The 14,446-nt window shown below is 41.7% G+C and overlaps 2 protein-coding genes across 2 annotated transcripts in view; one reads left to right on the top strand and one right to left on the bottom strand.

Moving 5' to 3' along the window:
• Positions 1–11,565, bottom strand: part of LOC125486432 (alpha-protein kinase 1-like) — a 19,794-nt gene extending 8,229 nt beyond the window's left edge. Inside the window, exons 1-4 of the mRNA XM_048613873.1 lie at positions 11,544–11,565; positions 10,071–10,274; positions 3,338–3,723; positions 2,487–2,694 (exon numbers count right to left, since the gene is read on the bottom strand). Of these exons, the coding sequence (XP_048469830.1) occupies positions 2,487–2,694; positions 3,338–3,723; positions 10,071–10,274; positions 11,544–11,565 (820 nt within the window). The remainder of the gene's footprint in view (positions 1–2,486; positions 2,695–3,337; positions 3,724–10,070; positions 10,275–11,543) is intronic.
• A 1,272-nt stretch (positions 11,566–12,837) lies between these two features.
• LOC125486431 (kinetochore protein NDC80 homolog) overlaps positions 12,838–14,446 on the top strand; it is a 12,139-nt gene continuing 10,530 nt past the window's right edge. The window contains exon 1 of the mRNA XM_048613872.1: positions 12,838–12,972. Within this exon, the coding sequence (XP_048469829.1) occupies positions 12,838–12,972 (135 nt within the window). The remainder of the gene's footprint in view (positions 12,973–14,446) is intronic.

The following is a 14,446-nucleotide window of genomic DNA, read 5'->3' as shown; positions in this document are numbered from 1 at the left end:
CCTGGCCTGCTGTGTTCCTCCAGCTCCACACTTTGTTATCACTTTACAAACAGGTGTCCACACCTGACCAAACTTATACAATTCTCTGAAGAGTAAAAGACGACAGAGAAAGAAACGTAGTAGATGTTGTTTATAAGAATGTTAAAAAAAGGATAATATCACATAAAAGACTTTCTGCAAAACTAAAATAACATGGGTTTGAGAATGTGGCCACAGATATAGGGCAGCAGTCAGTAGACCTGGGGAACAGGAGTGTTGACTTAGGAAAGTGGAGGAGCTCTGTTCCAAAGAGGTCATGATGTAGAGGTGCCAGTGTTGGGCTGGGGTGGACAGGGTCAGAAATCACACAACATCAGGTTATAGTCCAACAGGTTCATTTGAAAACACAAGCTTTCAGAGCCTCGCTCCTTCTTCAGGCGTTAGAGAGAGGTGGTATCAGATACAGAATTTACAAGTAAAAGGTCAAAGGGTCACACCACTGTTGAGGATGTATTAAACAAACCTACGATGCTGTTAAATCAGTTAGAAGGTTTTAATTGATTAATATGAATATGAAAATCCCCGCATTCCTTTCAAGTCACTGCCCTGAGAGAACTAAAGGTTTTATCAATATAAAGAGACAACATTTTAGGTCACACGCACACACACTCTCTCTCTCTCTCTTCCCAACCCCTCTCTCTCTCACACACACGTAAATCTATGGGGTGAACGTGTATTTGCAGATACATTCTATTTTGTTCAAAAAGCACAAAATTAATAGACAGTTACTCAATGCAGCCAAACCAAAACACAAACAGATTCTAAACATGGCCTCACACCTAACATGCATTGTCTGACCTAAAATATCACCTCTTGTTTACACTGATAAAACCTTCAGTTCTCTCAGGACAGTGACTTGAAAGGAATTGGGGTATTTACATATACAATTAATTAAAACCTTCTAACTGATTAAAGATGTAACAGCATCTTATGTTTATTTAATACATCCACATCAGTGGTGTGACCCTTCGATCTTTTACTTGTAAATTCTGTGTTTGATACCACCTCTCTCACTAACACCTGAAGGAGGAGCAAGGTTCCGAAAGCTTGTGTTTTTAAATAAATCTGTTGGACTATAACCTGGTGTCGTGTGATTTCTGACCTTGTCCAAAGAGGTCAGTGTTTTGTAAATTTACAGCCACAAGATGGACTTTGTAATGGAGGGAACAAAATAGCAATTTAGTGACAATACCAAATTTCATCTCATAAATGCTTGATAATAATCGATATAAACAAGTAATCTTGCTGGTATGGTAACTTTTAACAATGGTTGTGAAGAGTTTAAGGAAGATCTTAAGGCAGTAGAATGGTTAAACAGATAACAGATTCAGTTCAATGCAGGAAAAGAAGAGATCAGGCATCACGAGTGTAAGAAGGGGAACTAAAAAACATCCTAAATGGTGAGATTTAGCTGAAATATCAGAGCATTTAAAGGATGTAGCATTTGGTGATAAGACCGTACACGAACACCCAGGTTTATATAAACAAAAACCCAGGAGGTTTCAACTTGTACAGGAACCCACTCAGGAAGCAGTTGAAGATTGTACACAATTTTGGGCCCTCCCCGATACGAAAAATATAAAAATAATGGATACAGTGCAGGCTAACAGCACCTGATAGAAGGGTCTGTAGTATGGCAAGAGCCTGGGAAAATTAGAGTTTTTCACTGGCAATGGCAGGTCAAGAAGTGACTTGATAAAATTGTTACAAATTCAAAAAAGCAAGTAGTGACAGAGTGTTCCCACTGATTAGAGATTGCTCAAGGAAGGGTAGAGCCCTGCAAGAGAACTACAAGGCATTAAGATGCATGGTTAGAAAAATGTCTTTAGAGAAGAGTTAGAATTTTAAGTTTTCTGATTGTTGATGCTGAGTCCATAAATACATTTAGCAAGAAATAAGGTTACTCTTTGGGGAGAAGTAAAAAGAAGAGAAGAATGTTCAAGTATATGGTGAAAAAGTGTAAGTTTGGAAGTCGAGGGCCAGAGGCATAAGATATGAGGAGAATGAGTAGATATTAAAGGATATGGAGAGTAAGTGGAGAACTCTGTGGAATATTTAAGCAATGCTTAAATAATAACTTACTTAAATTGTAAATAACAAGTGGAATTAATTGGCTGTCCAAAGAAGATGGAATGGACATAATAGCCTGTTTGAGCTCTTACATTCCACAAGTCCTGAAGTTAAACCCTACAACTTTACAAGTCCTAATTGAATGTACCTGTGAGAAACTGAAAGAGGCATGTTATACATACACCCTGGTGAAACAGGTGGGTGACTGGGGGACTGGTGAGGTGCATTATTTCCTTGGTGACCCTGAATTTCAACTGCTGCCTGGTTTCTCCAAATCTCACTCAGTTGGACAGTGGACTGCTGCCAAAACGCTGAAGCAACAAAGGTAGGTGAACGAACTGTGCTGTGCTGTTCTGAGCCAGACTGGCTGCTATTACCCTCATTTGGGGGAGTGTGCCAGATGGTCGGTGATAAAACAGTCGGTGTCTGCAAGGCCCTGGGCTGGGCTGTACCAGAATGGTTTCCATTCACTTCCATCTCCTCAGAATTATGGGCATGCCAAGATGGTGCCTGGGCACTGCTCTTCTGGGCACCTTCAACCCCATCAACGTCTTCAACTAGGTTAGTGAGATCACATGAAGAAGCCTAAAGTTACAGTAAGGGAAACAATGAGTAGAGACACCAAAAGGTAACAGTATCAGCTTTCAAGAATACTCAATATCAACATTCACATGAATGGCACAACAAACATCCTTTAGCAAGGTGGATGTGGCAGCATTGTTACATTAAGACACCCACAACCGTCAACTTTCGACTAGGCTGACGTGTGCACTCAAACAATCCTCAAACAGGGATGTCTGTCCTCCAATAAATCAACTTACTCATAAGCAGGATTTAAGGAGGAGGGCATTGCCAGCTTAGGTCAATCCTTGCACTGCGACCGAAATCATGATTTCAGGGATGTCACAAACTACAGCTGAATGTTATTAACAAGGCTTCCTCAAAGAGAACAGGACATGATCGATAGCGTCAGCAAAGCACAGTTTTGGAGTGTCCATTGTTGGTGGTGTAGAGTTCGAATTTCTAGACAACTCTACGCTCTAAACAACATCCTTCCAAATGAAAATGTTATTAAAGACTGACTTACAGTTGGAGGATTTAATTGTCACAAAACTGTGGACGAGGGAGAAACGTTTCTAGGACCCATCTCGGGAATTACATTACAACTTCTTAGCCTCTCACAAACCACCTCTCCATTCTTTCCAGCCTTGGCTAGAGAAATGCTTACCTGATTCCCCTGGCTGGCTGAAGACTCCCCTCCTCTTAAGTTAGTATCGCTGAGCACAGACTGTGGCCTGGTTGGTTGAACATGCTGGAATTCTGGTGGTGGGAAGTGTGGGTGAGGTTGGTGGGTCCATGATTGATGGCTCTGACTGAGGAATTGGTTGTGGGAATGAAGATGGTGGGGCTGAGAATGCTGTGCTTGGTATGTCTGCCCCTGGACTTGCTCAGTGTGATACTGCTGGAAGTACGAGTGGGCGGGGCAAGGCCGGTGAGAGCCCAGTCTGGCGGAGCTGCATCGACAGCGCTGGGAGCAACAAGCACTATATTTTGTGGCTCTCTGATGTTGGCACGATGGTGACATTGCACTGACGGAAGTCATTGCCATCTCCCCTATATAAAAAAAGTTAGTTAATACAGTATATATGGAATGGAGGATCCAATTGTAATGTCAAGGGGAAGTTTAAAAAAAAAGCAAAGAAGGTCACAAGATTTCACATTTTTACTTCAGAGAAGTCAACCACTTCACTTCCTGAATGGGCCATAACACTACCCACTACCCACTACCAGGGATGTGAACCATTCAGCAGACTGTTGGCTACTACTGGTGTCCCTAAAATTTAGGCAGCAATTCAGTCCTGTGATCTCTAATGGCAAACACAGAGCTACAGAGACAAAATACAGTAGCCCCTTCAGACAATTACACAGAAGTAGGCTATTCACCCGCTCTACATCAGCCTCCTGATTTCACTCCTAAGTAATTCTGAAAATTTAATTTTGATCTAATTTTGAAAATTTTGCTCTACCTATCCTATTGTGTTGTTTTACCATTTTAATAACTCCATCATATCCTTTCTCAATCTTTTAAACTCAAGGGGTTGCAGCACTGTTTACAGGTGCCAGCTTTGTGAATGAATCCTTTTAGACCCAGTATCACTTGGTGAATCTGCTGCATTTCCAGCAAGATCAATTCTTAAGGTGCAGTACTCAGAACTGGATTATGCAAGTATGGGCTCAGACCCGTTGGGCTCAGATACAGTGGAAGGAAATGATGCTTTAAATGCCTCTGAGACAAAGATCAACGTTCCATGAGCTTTCAGATTCACCAAAATCTAAAAACTTCAATAGTCTCTGCAGTGGCATCTGCAGATGTATTCTGTAAAATAACGGCATTTCTGGGTGGAGACATTATTTGAATTTTGACAAGATACCCTAAGGTCTTGGCATTTTTTTCTTGTAACATTCCAAAACAAAGTGCAAGAAATAACACATCTAATAAATAATACTTTTCAGATTAAGTTTAGAGTTCTTACAGAATTGTTAAGCACAGCTTAAGGCCATAGCTTGGCAAAGAAATTGTTTTCTTTTTCTGTAAAAAGAAAAAGCAATCCCTCAAAATATCAAGGTATCCTGGTTCAGGCTTCAATATTGACACTCTAACTGACAGCACAATATCTTGCACCCCCTTACTTCTACAAGTGTCTGGTAAGGACTAAACAATAACCCTCAGCGTCAGGTAAACTAAAAGATAATCTTGAGCTAAAGTAATAGCCGAAAGAAGAAGTGATCACCTTGTCTCAGGTATCTGCCCTACATTCATTGGTTAGGAGGATTTGAACAACTGATTGGCACAGAGTAAACTACCTACCCTGGAAATAAAATATATTAACCCAAGTTTTAGGAGAGGACGATTGTCATCTGGCAGTTGTATTCTTCAAATGGAAGATCAAGCAGGGAAGGTGGAGACAGTGGAGAAAGATAGGAGGACAACTCCCTAACAAATACAGTTTTCAAAAAGGCATATGTAAGCACGCTAAAGTCAAAACACACTTTAATCGAGCTTTTTGTCATGTATTCACCCGGACAATTCACACGAACACAAATTCAAGATGAAGCCAACATTTATATCGCATGAGAGGAGAGTGCTGATTGTCAACCAATCAGGTTCTTATTGGTAGAGACACTGCCATGGGGAATGCACCCATTGACACTGCTAGCAACAAGATTGGTCAATCTGCGAACCTATTTTATAGAAGGACAAGACATTGGAGATGTTAGAATGCACTGCACCAAAATCGGTTATTCAATCCAAATGGGTCTGTCAACATTAATGCTGCACACAAGTTTCCTTCCACCCATCTTCATCTAACCTTATCAGCAATGCCTCCTACACCTCTCCAACTCAAAAATTTGTCCATCTTCCCTTAAATACATCATTCTGGGATGCAATCAAACTTTGGTCCCAGAAGTTCCACACAATTCCAAAGGTCTCCTTCCAACAAGTTTCCATATAACAGCATGACAAAGGTTTAAACAAGATGAGAAGGAGGAAATAAAAATCAACAAGTTCTTCTAAACAGCAAGCACTGCCAAACAGAAAAGGTCACGTAAGGTTATTCCACAGCTGTTGAGGACTGTTGAGGGTTGCAACGGGACATTGACAGGATTCAGAGCTGGGCAAAGAAGTGGCAGATGGAATTCAACCCAGAAAAGCGTGAAGTGATTCATTTTGGAAGGTCGAATTTGAATGCAGAATACAGGGTTAATGGCAGAATTCTTGGCAGTGTGGAGGAACAGAGGGATCTTGGGGTCCACATCCATAGATCCCTCAAAGTTGTTACCCAAGTTGACAGGGTTGTCAAGAAGGCATATGGTGTGTTGACTTTCATTGGCTGGGGAATGGAGTTTAAGAGCCAAGAGGTTATGCTGCAGCTCTATAAAACCCTGGTTAGACCACACTTGGAATATTGTGTTCAGTTCTAGTCACCTCATTATAGGAAGGATGTGGAAGCTTTAGAGAGGGTGCAGATGAGATTTACCAGGATGCTGCCTGAACTAGAGGGCAGATCTCATGAGGAAAAGTTGAGGGAACTAGGGCTTTTTTCATTGGAGTGAAGAAGGATGAGAGATGACTTGATAGAGGTGTACAAGATGATGAGGCACAGATTGAGTGGATAGTCAGAGGCTTTTTCCCAGGGCGGAAATGACTATTACGATGGGTCATAACTTTAAGGTGATTGGAGGAAGGGAGAGGGGAGATGTCAGAGGTAGGTTCTTTACACAGAGAGTGGTGGGCGTGTGAAATGCACTGCCAGCAGTGGTAGTGGAGTCAAATACATTAGAGGCATTTAAGCAACTCTTATAGGCACATGGATGATAGTATAATGTAGAGTATGCAGGGTAGTTTGATCTTAGTAGGATAATAGGTTGGCACAACATCGTGGGCTGAAGGGCCTGTACTGTGCTGTACTATTCTATGTTCTAATTCTGGATTGGAAATTGCGTGTGGAAAGATTACATACAGAAGTCAATGTAGACTGAGCAAAGCATCATGTATTTTTATAGTCAATTTCTGCAAACAATCTCAAATACAACCCTACATTATTGGATCAGAATTAGGAATTTGCATGGCCCCTCTTCAAGAACCCTCCAAAGCCGCTCACATCATGCTCTTCCCCACCTTCAATGCTTTAAAACATCAAGTCAATGTGTCAGTATTAATACAGGAACAACACTGCCACCATTGTCTCATTACATCTCAACAGTATTTTCTAACCTCAAAGCTTTGACCAAGCAACAGGTTGCAGTTTTGTATATTCTGTTGAATACGCTGGCAGCCCCATGTTTGGTCAGAGCCTATCCTTGTGTGCACAAAATGGGACAGGAGTAGGCCATTTAGCCACTTGACCCTGTTCCACCATTCAATGGGACCATGGCAGAACTGTGGCCCAAGTTTTGTCTCATATCCCTTAATACCTTTGCTTAACAAAAAATGTATCCATCTCAGATTTAAAATTAACAACTGATCTAGCATCCACTACCATTTGTAGAAGAGAGTTCCAAACAACTATACCCTTTGTGTGTAGAACTACTTCCTGACATTTATCCCGAATGGTCTGGACCTAATTTTTTGACTCTAGTTCCAGAATCCCCAACCAATGGAAATAGCTTACCTTTATCTTCAACCAGTTTACCTCTTAACTTTCTAAATTCAAGAGAAAACAGGCCTAGTTTGTTTAATCCCTCTGCATAATTTAACCCATGAAGTTATAAACCTAAAGCATACTCCCTCAAAGGTCAATATATCCCTTGTAAGGTGTGGTGCCTACTAATGTAATCTCAGTACTCCAAGTGGGGTCTAACCAAGATACATCTTTATATATGAAGTTCTGACAGGTGAGATTAAAACCTCGTTGTGAACAAATTGAAAGAAGCTTTCACAGAAACTAAATTTATTTGAAGTGTAGAAACTCATTCAAGTCCCAGGTTTCCTCTGCTTATATCTTTCTGTAGCTCAAGTAGAACCTGCAGCTCAAGTAACAGTCAACGCAATGGCGCAAAACTCAAAAAAAGACATAGATCAGAACCAGCAGTTCACAACATCAACAGTAAAAACAAACAAATTACCATCCCAGAATTTCCCATGACTTGTAAGTTTAATTCTTCATCTTGCTCCCAGTCCTTGGTAGGCTGCAGCATTTCCATGCAAGCCTGAGGTACAGCACCTCCTCTTCCTACCAGACTACATTCTAAAACCTTTAGGACTCAACACTGAGCATAATAATTATAGATCATAACGTCAGCTCCCATTTTGGTTCAGTTTTGACCCTCTCGTGTTTCTATCTCATTTCCTTGACTTAGTTATTTAGAATCCTGCCATTCACACCACTGCTAAACTGATATCTATTTCAAGTCGACTGTCTCCATCTCTGGTAACCACCTGGAAACTGATATCTATTTCAAGCCCACCGACTCCCACAGCTACCTAGAATACACCTCCTCTCACCCACCTTCCTGCAAGAATGCCATCCCTGTTCCGAATTCCTTTGCTTCCACCGCATCTGCTCCCGAGATGAGGCATTCTACTCCCGGACATCCCAGATGTCCTCATTTTTCAAGGACTGCAATTTCCCCTCCATAGTGGTCGAAAACGCCCTCGACTGCATCTCTCACGATTCCTGCGTCTCAGCCCTCACAACCCCTCCCCGCAATAACAAAGGCAGCATTCCCTTCGTCCTCACGTATCACTCCATCAACCTCCGGATCCAACGCATCAGCCTCCGCCATGTCCGCCACCTGCAATCTGACCCCACTACCAAAGACATCTTCCCCTCCCCACCCCCACCCTTTTCTGCCTTCCAGAGGGACCGCTCTCTCCGTGACTCCCTCGTCCGCTCCACACTCCCCACTAGCCCCACCACCTTTCCCTGCAACCACAGGAAGTGCTAAACCTGCCCCTATACCTCCCCCCTCACCTCCATCCCAGGCCCCAAGAAAACCTTCCAAATTAAACAGATGTTCACCTGCATATCCGCTAATGTCGTATATTGTATCCACTGTTCCCGATGTGGCCTCCTCTACATCGGGGAAACCAAGCGGAGGCTCGGAGACTGCTTTGTGGAGCACCTACACTTGGTTCACAACCAACGACAACACCTCCCAGTCACGAACCACTTCAACTCCCTCTCCCACTCCCTGGATGACATGTCCATCCTGGGCCTCCTCCAGTGTCACAATGATGCCACCCGAAAACTAGAGGAACAGCACCTCATATTCCGCCTTGGAACCCTACAACCCAATGGTCTCAATGTAGACGTTATGAGCTTCAAAATCTCCCCAACCCCGACCTCATCCCAAGACCAGATCTCTTCGCGTCCCCGCCCCCTTGACCTGTTTGTCTTCTCTCCCACCTATCCGCTCCTCCCACCCCAACTTCCTACCTACATTCACTTCTACTAGCTTCATCCCTGCCTCCCTGATCTGTCCGTCTTCTCTCTACCTATCTGCTCCACTATCCACCTTCTATCACCGGCTCCCCCTCTCTCTATTTATTTCAGAACCTCCTACCCCTCCCCCCATTTCTGAAGAAGGGTCCAGACCTGAAACGTCAGCTTCCCTGCTCCTCTGATGCTGCTTGGCCTGCTGTGTTCATCCAGCTCCACACCTTGTTATCTCAGACACCAGCATCGGCAGTTCCTACTATCACTGCTAAACACATTTTTGTTCTGAAGAAGGTCACTGAACGCTAAACATTAACACTGCTTTCTCTCCACAGATGCCGAGTGTTTGGTTTTGTTTTGTTTCTGCTTTCCAACATCTGCAGTTCTTTTTTTTTGTTTTTAATGTTTTTGTTCCTCTCCAATATCATTCCCTTATTATTTAATATTATTACGTACATACCATTGTTTCCTCTCTCATTCTTTCTTCCTCCTTTTATTTGCTTAAACTTAATACATCTCTCTTTTTTTCCCCCAGTTTTGACAAAAGGTCACAGATCTGAAATGTTAACTTTGTTTCTCTTTCCACAATACTTGTTATTTTTATTATATTTTGTAATAAAAATAGGTTCTTTCAGGTGGAACAGCACAGTTGGAATTAAACTGAAAGTCAAATAGTGAGGCCAGAGAGGACAGCCCTTTTGTAATTATAGCTAGAAGTGCAGAATGGAAGCTTTTTTTGAAAAAGAATTGCATGTAGGCATTTCCTATGCTGAAAGTAACACAGAAGCCAAGAGCTGCACTAACCACCCACGTACCTCTGAATGGTTTGTTACAGCAGCAATGGCAATGAATAAAATACAGGCTAATTTGGAGTGATGTGAACATATTCAAACAGGGAACTGAGTTAATAGAGAGAAAGCATGAACAGTGATCAAATGCTGCTACAAGGCAGGATGGGTACTGCTTGGTGTAGGATGGAACTAAAACCAGAGATGCAAAGTTCGAAACTCAATACAATACCTGATACTATGTGGGAAGCTGCTAAGGTGACTGTGGATGTACAAGCAGCAGCAGTGCTGAAGGATGCGCAGGGTAAATTTGTTGCAGCGATGTTAACTGACAGAGACACTCCTGATGGTGGATCTTTTACCAAACCTGGCTGTACGATTTCAGGACTACTGAGGGAATCATCAGGAGGGAGATCACCCAACATAGTCAATGAATCTGCCACAACAATAAGAACAGAATAAAGTATGAAAAAGCACATTCTGAAATTGCGTGCTCACTTGCTACAACAAACAGGTTTAGTATTGATTTAGAAGTCCACCCTGCTGAATCTCTTAGTAAACAAATTCCACTTCCCTGATAAGGGCATTAAGTCCACCCTCTGACCCTACCAGCACATTTCTTTTCTTACAGTGTATCACATATTAGGAATATTAATCAACTGCAAGCTGAGATTTTAAGTAATGAAACCACAAGTAAATTACATTTTTGTATTTCTGAATCTGCCATTACCAGATTCACAAGTGGTTAAGTCTAAATATATTCTGCATTAACACCATGCCCAACATCACACACTTCAGTCACACAACAGCCAAAAACAGAGATTAATTGCCTAACTTATTAACTCATTCAAGCAGTCCAACCTGATCACCAGTAAAAACCTGGCATGCACTTGGTGGGCAGCAACCTGGCCTCAGGTTGAAGGTTCAAATCCCATGGCAGAGACTTCCACACACAACCTAAATTGGCCTCAGTATAGTACTTAAGAAGAGTCTCATGATTACAAATGCCTTGCTTTGGATGGTACATTAAACTAAGATCACATCTGTCCTCTCAGTCATAATGAAAAAAAAACGATTAATGTACAATTTCCTGGTGTCCTGGGCAATATTTATCAGTAGTTGCTTGGATTACCCCCCAGTTAATGGCACTCCAAGGCAGATCAGATCTGATCAGATCCTACAGTGAGACTTGGCTTCATTGATTGAGTATTTTTAAAATTTTATTTAAGGGCATAGTCACTGAACCATAGTTACACAAGGCTGTGGAGTTTCTTTAACAACAGAACAGAAGTTTATTAAACAAAAGCCAAATCCAGAAAAAAAACAAACTAATAAGAACCAGAAGAGGTAATGAGCTCACAATAAAATCCCTCCATACCCAGAATCAAAGTAATGGACCTTCTCTAGACTGCTTCCAATGCCAGTAATATCTGTCCTTAAATAAGGGGAATAACACTTCATAGTATTCCAGCTGTGGTTGGACCAGTGGCCTGTATAGTTTTATCAAAACCTGCCTCTGAAATACAGGCTAACATTCCATTTGCCTTCTCATGACCCATTGAACCCCGATGCTAATTTTATGCCTAAGGACCCTCAAATCCCTCTCTGCTATAGCTTTCTGCAGGCTTTTCCCATTTAAATAATTTTCAGCTCCTCCATCCATCCTGCCGATTTGCATAACCTCAAATTTTCCCACATTACATACCAACTGCCAAGTTTTTACCCATTCATTTCACTTGTTTATATCCTTCTGCAGACTCTTTGTATCATCCTTGCTACTTGCATCCTCACTTATTTATGTGTCATGCGCACGTTTGGCGATAGCACCATCACTTCCCTCAACCAAGTCATTAACATATATTGTAAATAATTGCGGCCCCAGCATTGACCCTGTGGCATTCTACTAGTTACAGTTTGTCATTCTGAAAATGCCGCCCTTATATGTCATCGATCAGTTAATTCTCTATCGACGCTATAATATTACCCTCAACATGGGATCATATCTTATTAAGTAGTCTTACGTCTGGTACCTTGTCAAATCCCTTTTGAAAATCAAAATGTATTTTTTCTTTATTCATTCATGGACATGGACATCGCGGACTTGCCAGCTTTTATTGTCCATCCCTAGCTCCCCTGCCCTTTCTAGTGGTTTCCCTTTTCCCCCTTTAGCCTGCTCATTACCTCATAAGAACTCAAATAACTTTGTCAGGCATGATCTTCCTTTCAGGAAGTTATTAAACGTCTGCTATTATTCCTCAACTATCTTTTCCATTAAGCTCCTTTTCTGATTCACTTTCGCCAACGTCGCCCTCATTCCTCTGTAATTACCCTTATTTAAGATTAGCACAGCTGTTTATATCTCAAGTTTCTTACTTTCTGAGTGCTAAGTCCTACCAATATATGGTCATTGTTTCCTAAGGGATCTTTTAACAATGGAGATCAGTATTAAGACTACCTCATCATGTTAGCAGATTTAAACTGGTTTTCAAGAATGTTCACTGGACCCAACACATTAACTCTGTTTTCTCTCCACAAATGCAAGCAGAACTGCCCTGTTTCTCCAGCAATTTCTATCTGTTCAAAAATAGCCTGATCCCTGGCTGAATCCATTAAACAGTGTTCCAGAATACTGGTCTAAAAACACTCAGAATTCCTCCCCTTGGCTATCTCTGCCAATTTGAGATTTTAAATTTACATGAAGATTAAAGTCATCCATGATTAACATGCTGCCTTTCTGATTTATTCTCTGTCCTACAGAACACTTACTGTTAGGGGATTATAGACTACTCCCATCACTATGTGTTCTGTCCCCTATGAAAAGCAAAATGCAGCAGATGCTGGAAATCTGAAATAACAAAAAATATGGGAGAAACTCAGCAGATCTGGCAGCATCTGTGGAGACAAAAAAAAGTTAACATTCTGAGTCGAAAATGACATTTTTTTTGCATCTGAAAGGGAATGGGAATCTATTTTTGTTTTACCATTGAGTGGAACGGGTGATGAAGTTGCTCATAGCAAAATACAAATGGAGTGCTAAAGGTGGTAAAGGAGTGACTGAGTGCAAAACAGGTGTAATAATACTTTTGAAAAGGAGAAAATGGGTCTGCTCTGCTAAAGCCAACAAGACACAGCAGGTGAGGGTACTGTAATCAAAAATGGAGGACAGAGTTAAGGCTCTGAAGTTGTTGAACTCATTGTTGAGGCTTGAAAGCTTTAAAGTGCTTCAGTGGAAAATGAGGTGTGTTCCTTCAGCTTGCATTGAGCTTCACCGAAACAAATTTTTAATTCCAGTCTGGCCAGGGGACTGCTAATGTGGTTCTGCTTTTTAAAAAAGGGTTGGTAGAGACGAACCAGGAAATTACAGACCCGTGAGTGTCATGTCAGTGGTAGGGAAACTATTGCAGAAAATTCTGAAGGAACAAATTAATACTCACTTGGAAAGGCATGGGTTAATTAGGGATAGTTTGCCAGAGGGAGGTCATGCCTAACAAATTTGTTAGACATCTCTGAAAATGTGATCAAGTGTGATCAAATGAGGGAAGTTCAGTTGATGTAGTTTATATGGATTTCAGTAAAGCTTTTGACAAGGTCCCAAATGGGAGACTGATTAACACTAAAGCACACGGAATGGAGGGAAACTTTGCAAGATGGATCAGAAACTGGCTTAGTAATAGGACACAAAGGGCAGTGGTAGAAGGCTCTTTGAATGACTGAAGGCTGGTGTCCAGCGGTGTACCACAAGGATCAGTACTGGGATCCTTATTGTTTGTTAAATACATAAATGATATAGATGAAAATGTGGGGAGAACATTGAGGAAATTTGGAGATGACTGCAAGATCGGTTGAGTGGATAATAGTGATGAAGGTTACAGGAAAACATAGATGGGTTGGTCAGATGGACACAGCATTGGCAGATGGTATCTAATCCTGATAAGTGCGAAGTGATGCACTTTGGAAGAAGAAATAAAGTTAGGTAGTATTTTATGAATGGCAGGACACTGGTTATCTTAGAGAGACAGAGGGCTCTTGGGTTAATTATTCACAGATCCCTGAAGTCGGCAGAGCACATGAATAGGATAGTTAAGGCGGCATATGGGACACCTGCTTTCATCAGTCATGGCATGGAGTTTAACAGCAAAGACATGATGTTGGAGTTGTACATAACGTTGGTGAGGCCACAACTGGAGTATTGTGTGCAGTTCTGGTTACCTTACTACAGGAAATGTGATAGCACCAGACGGAGTAGACAGCAGGTTCATCAGGATGGAGAAATTGAGCTATAAGGACAGCCTAGATAGGCTTGGATTGTTTTCTTTAGAACAGAGAAGAATGAGGAGGGGACATGATTGAGGTATATATGATTAAGAGGGGCATGGACAGGGTGAATAGGGTGCAGCTGCTCCCCTTGGTTGAGGGGTCAATCATGAGAGGGCATAGTTTTAGAGTAGGGGCAGGATATTCAGAGGAGATTTGGGAAAAAACCTTTTTACTTAGCAGGTTGTGGGAGTCTGGAATGCACTGCCTGGGAAGGTAGTGGAGGCTGTAAACCTTACAAATCTTTAAAAAATATTTGGGTGAGTACTTTGAATATCATAACATTCAATGATA

This window comes from Rhincodon typus, chromosome 29 (assembly GCF_021869965.1).
Source record: "Rhincodon typus isolate 14 chromosome 29, sRhiTyp1.1, whole genome shotgun sequence".
NCBI lineage: Eukaryota > Metazoa > Chordata > Chondrichthyes > Orectolobiformes > Rhincodontidae > Rhincodon > Rhincodon typus.
The sequence above is the reverse complement of the archived record's forward strand: the minus strand, read 5'-3'. Positions and strand labels throughout refer to the sequence as shown.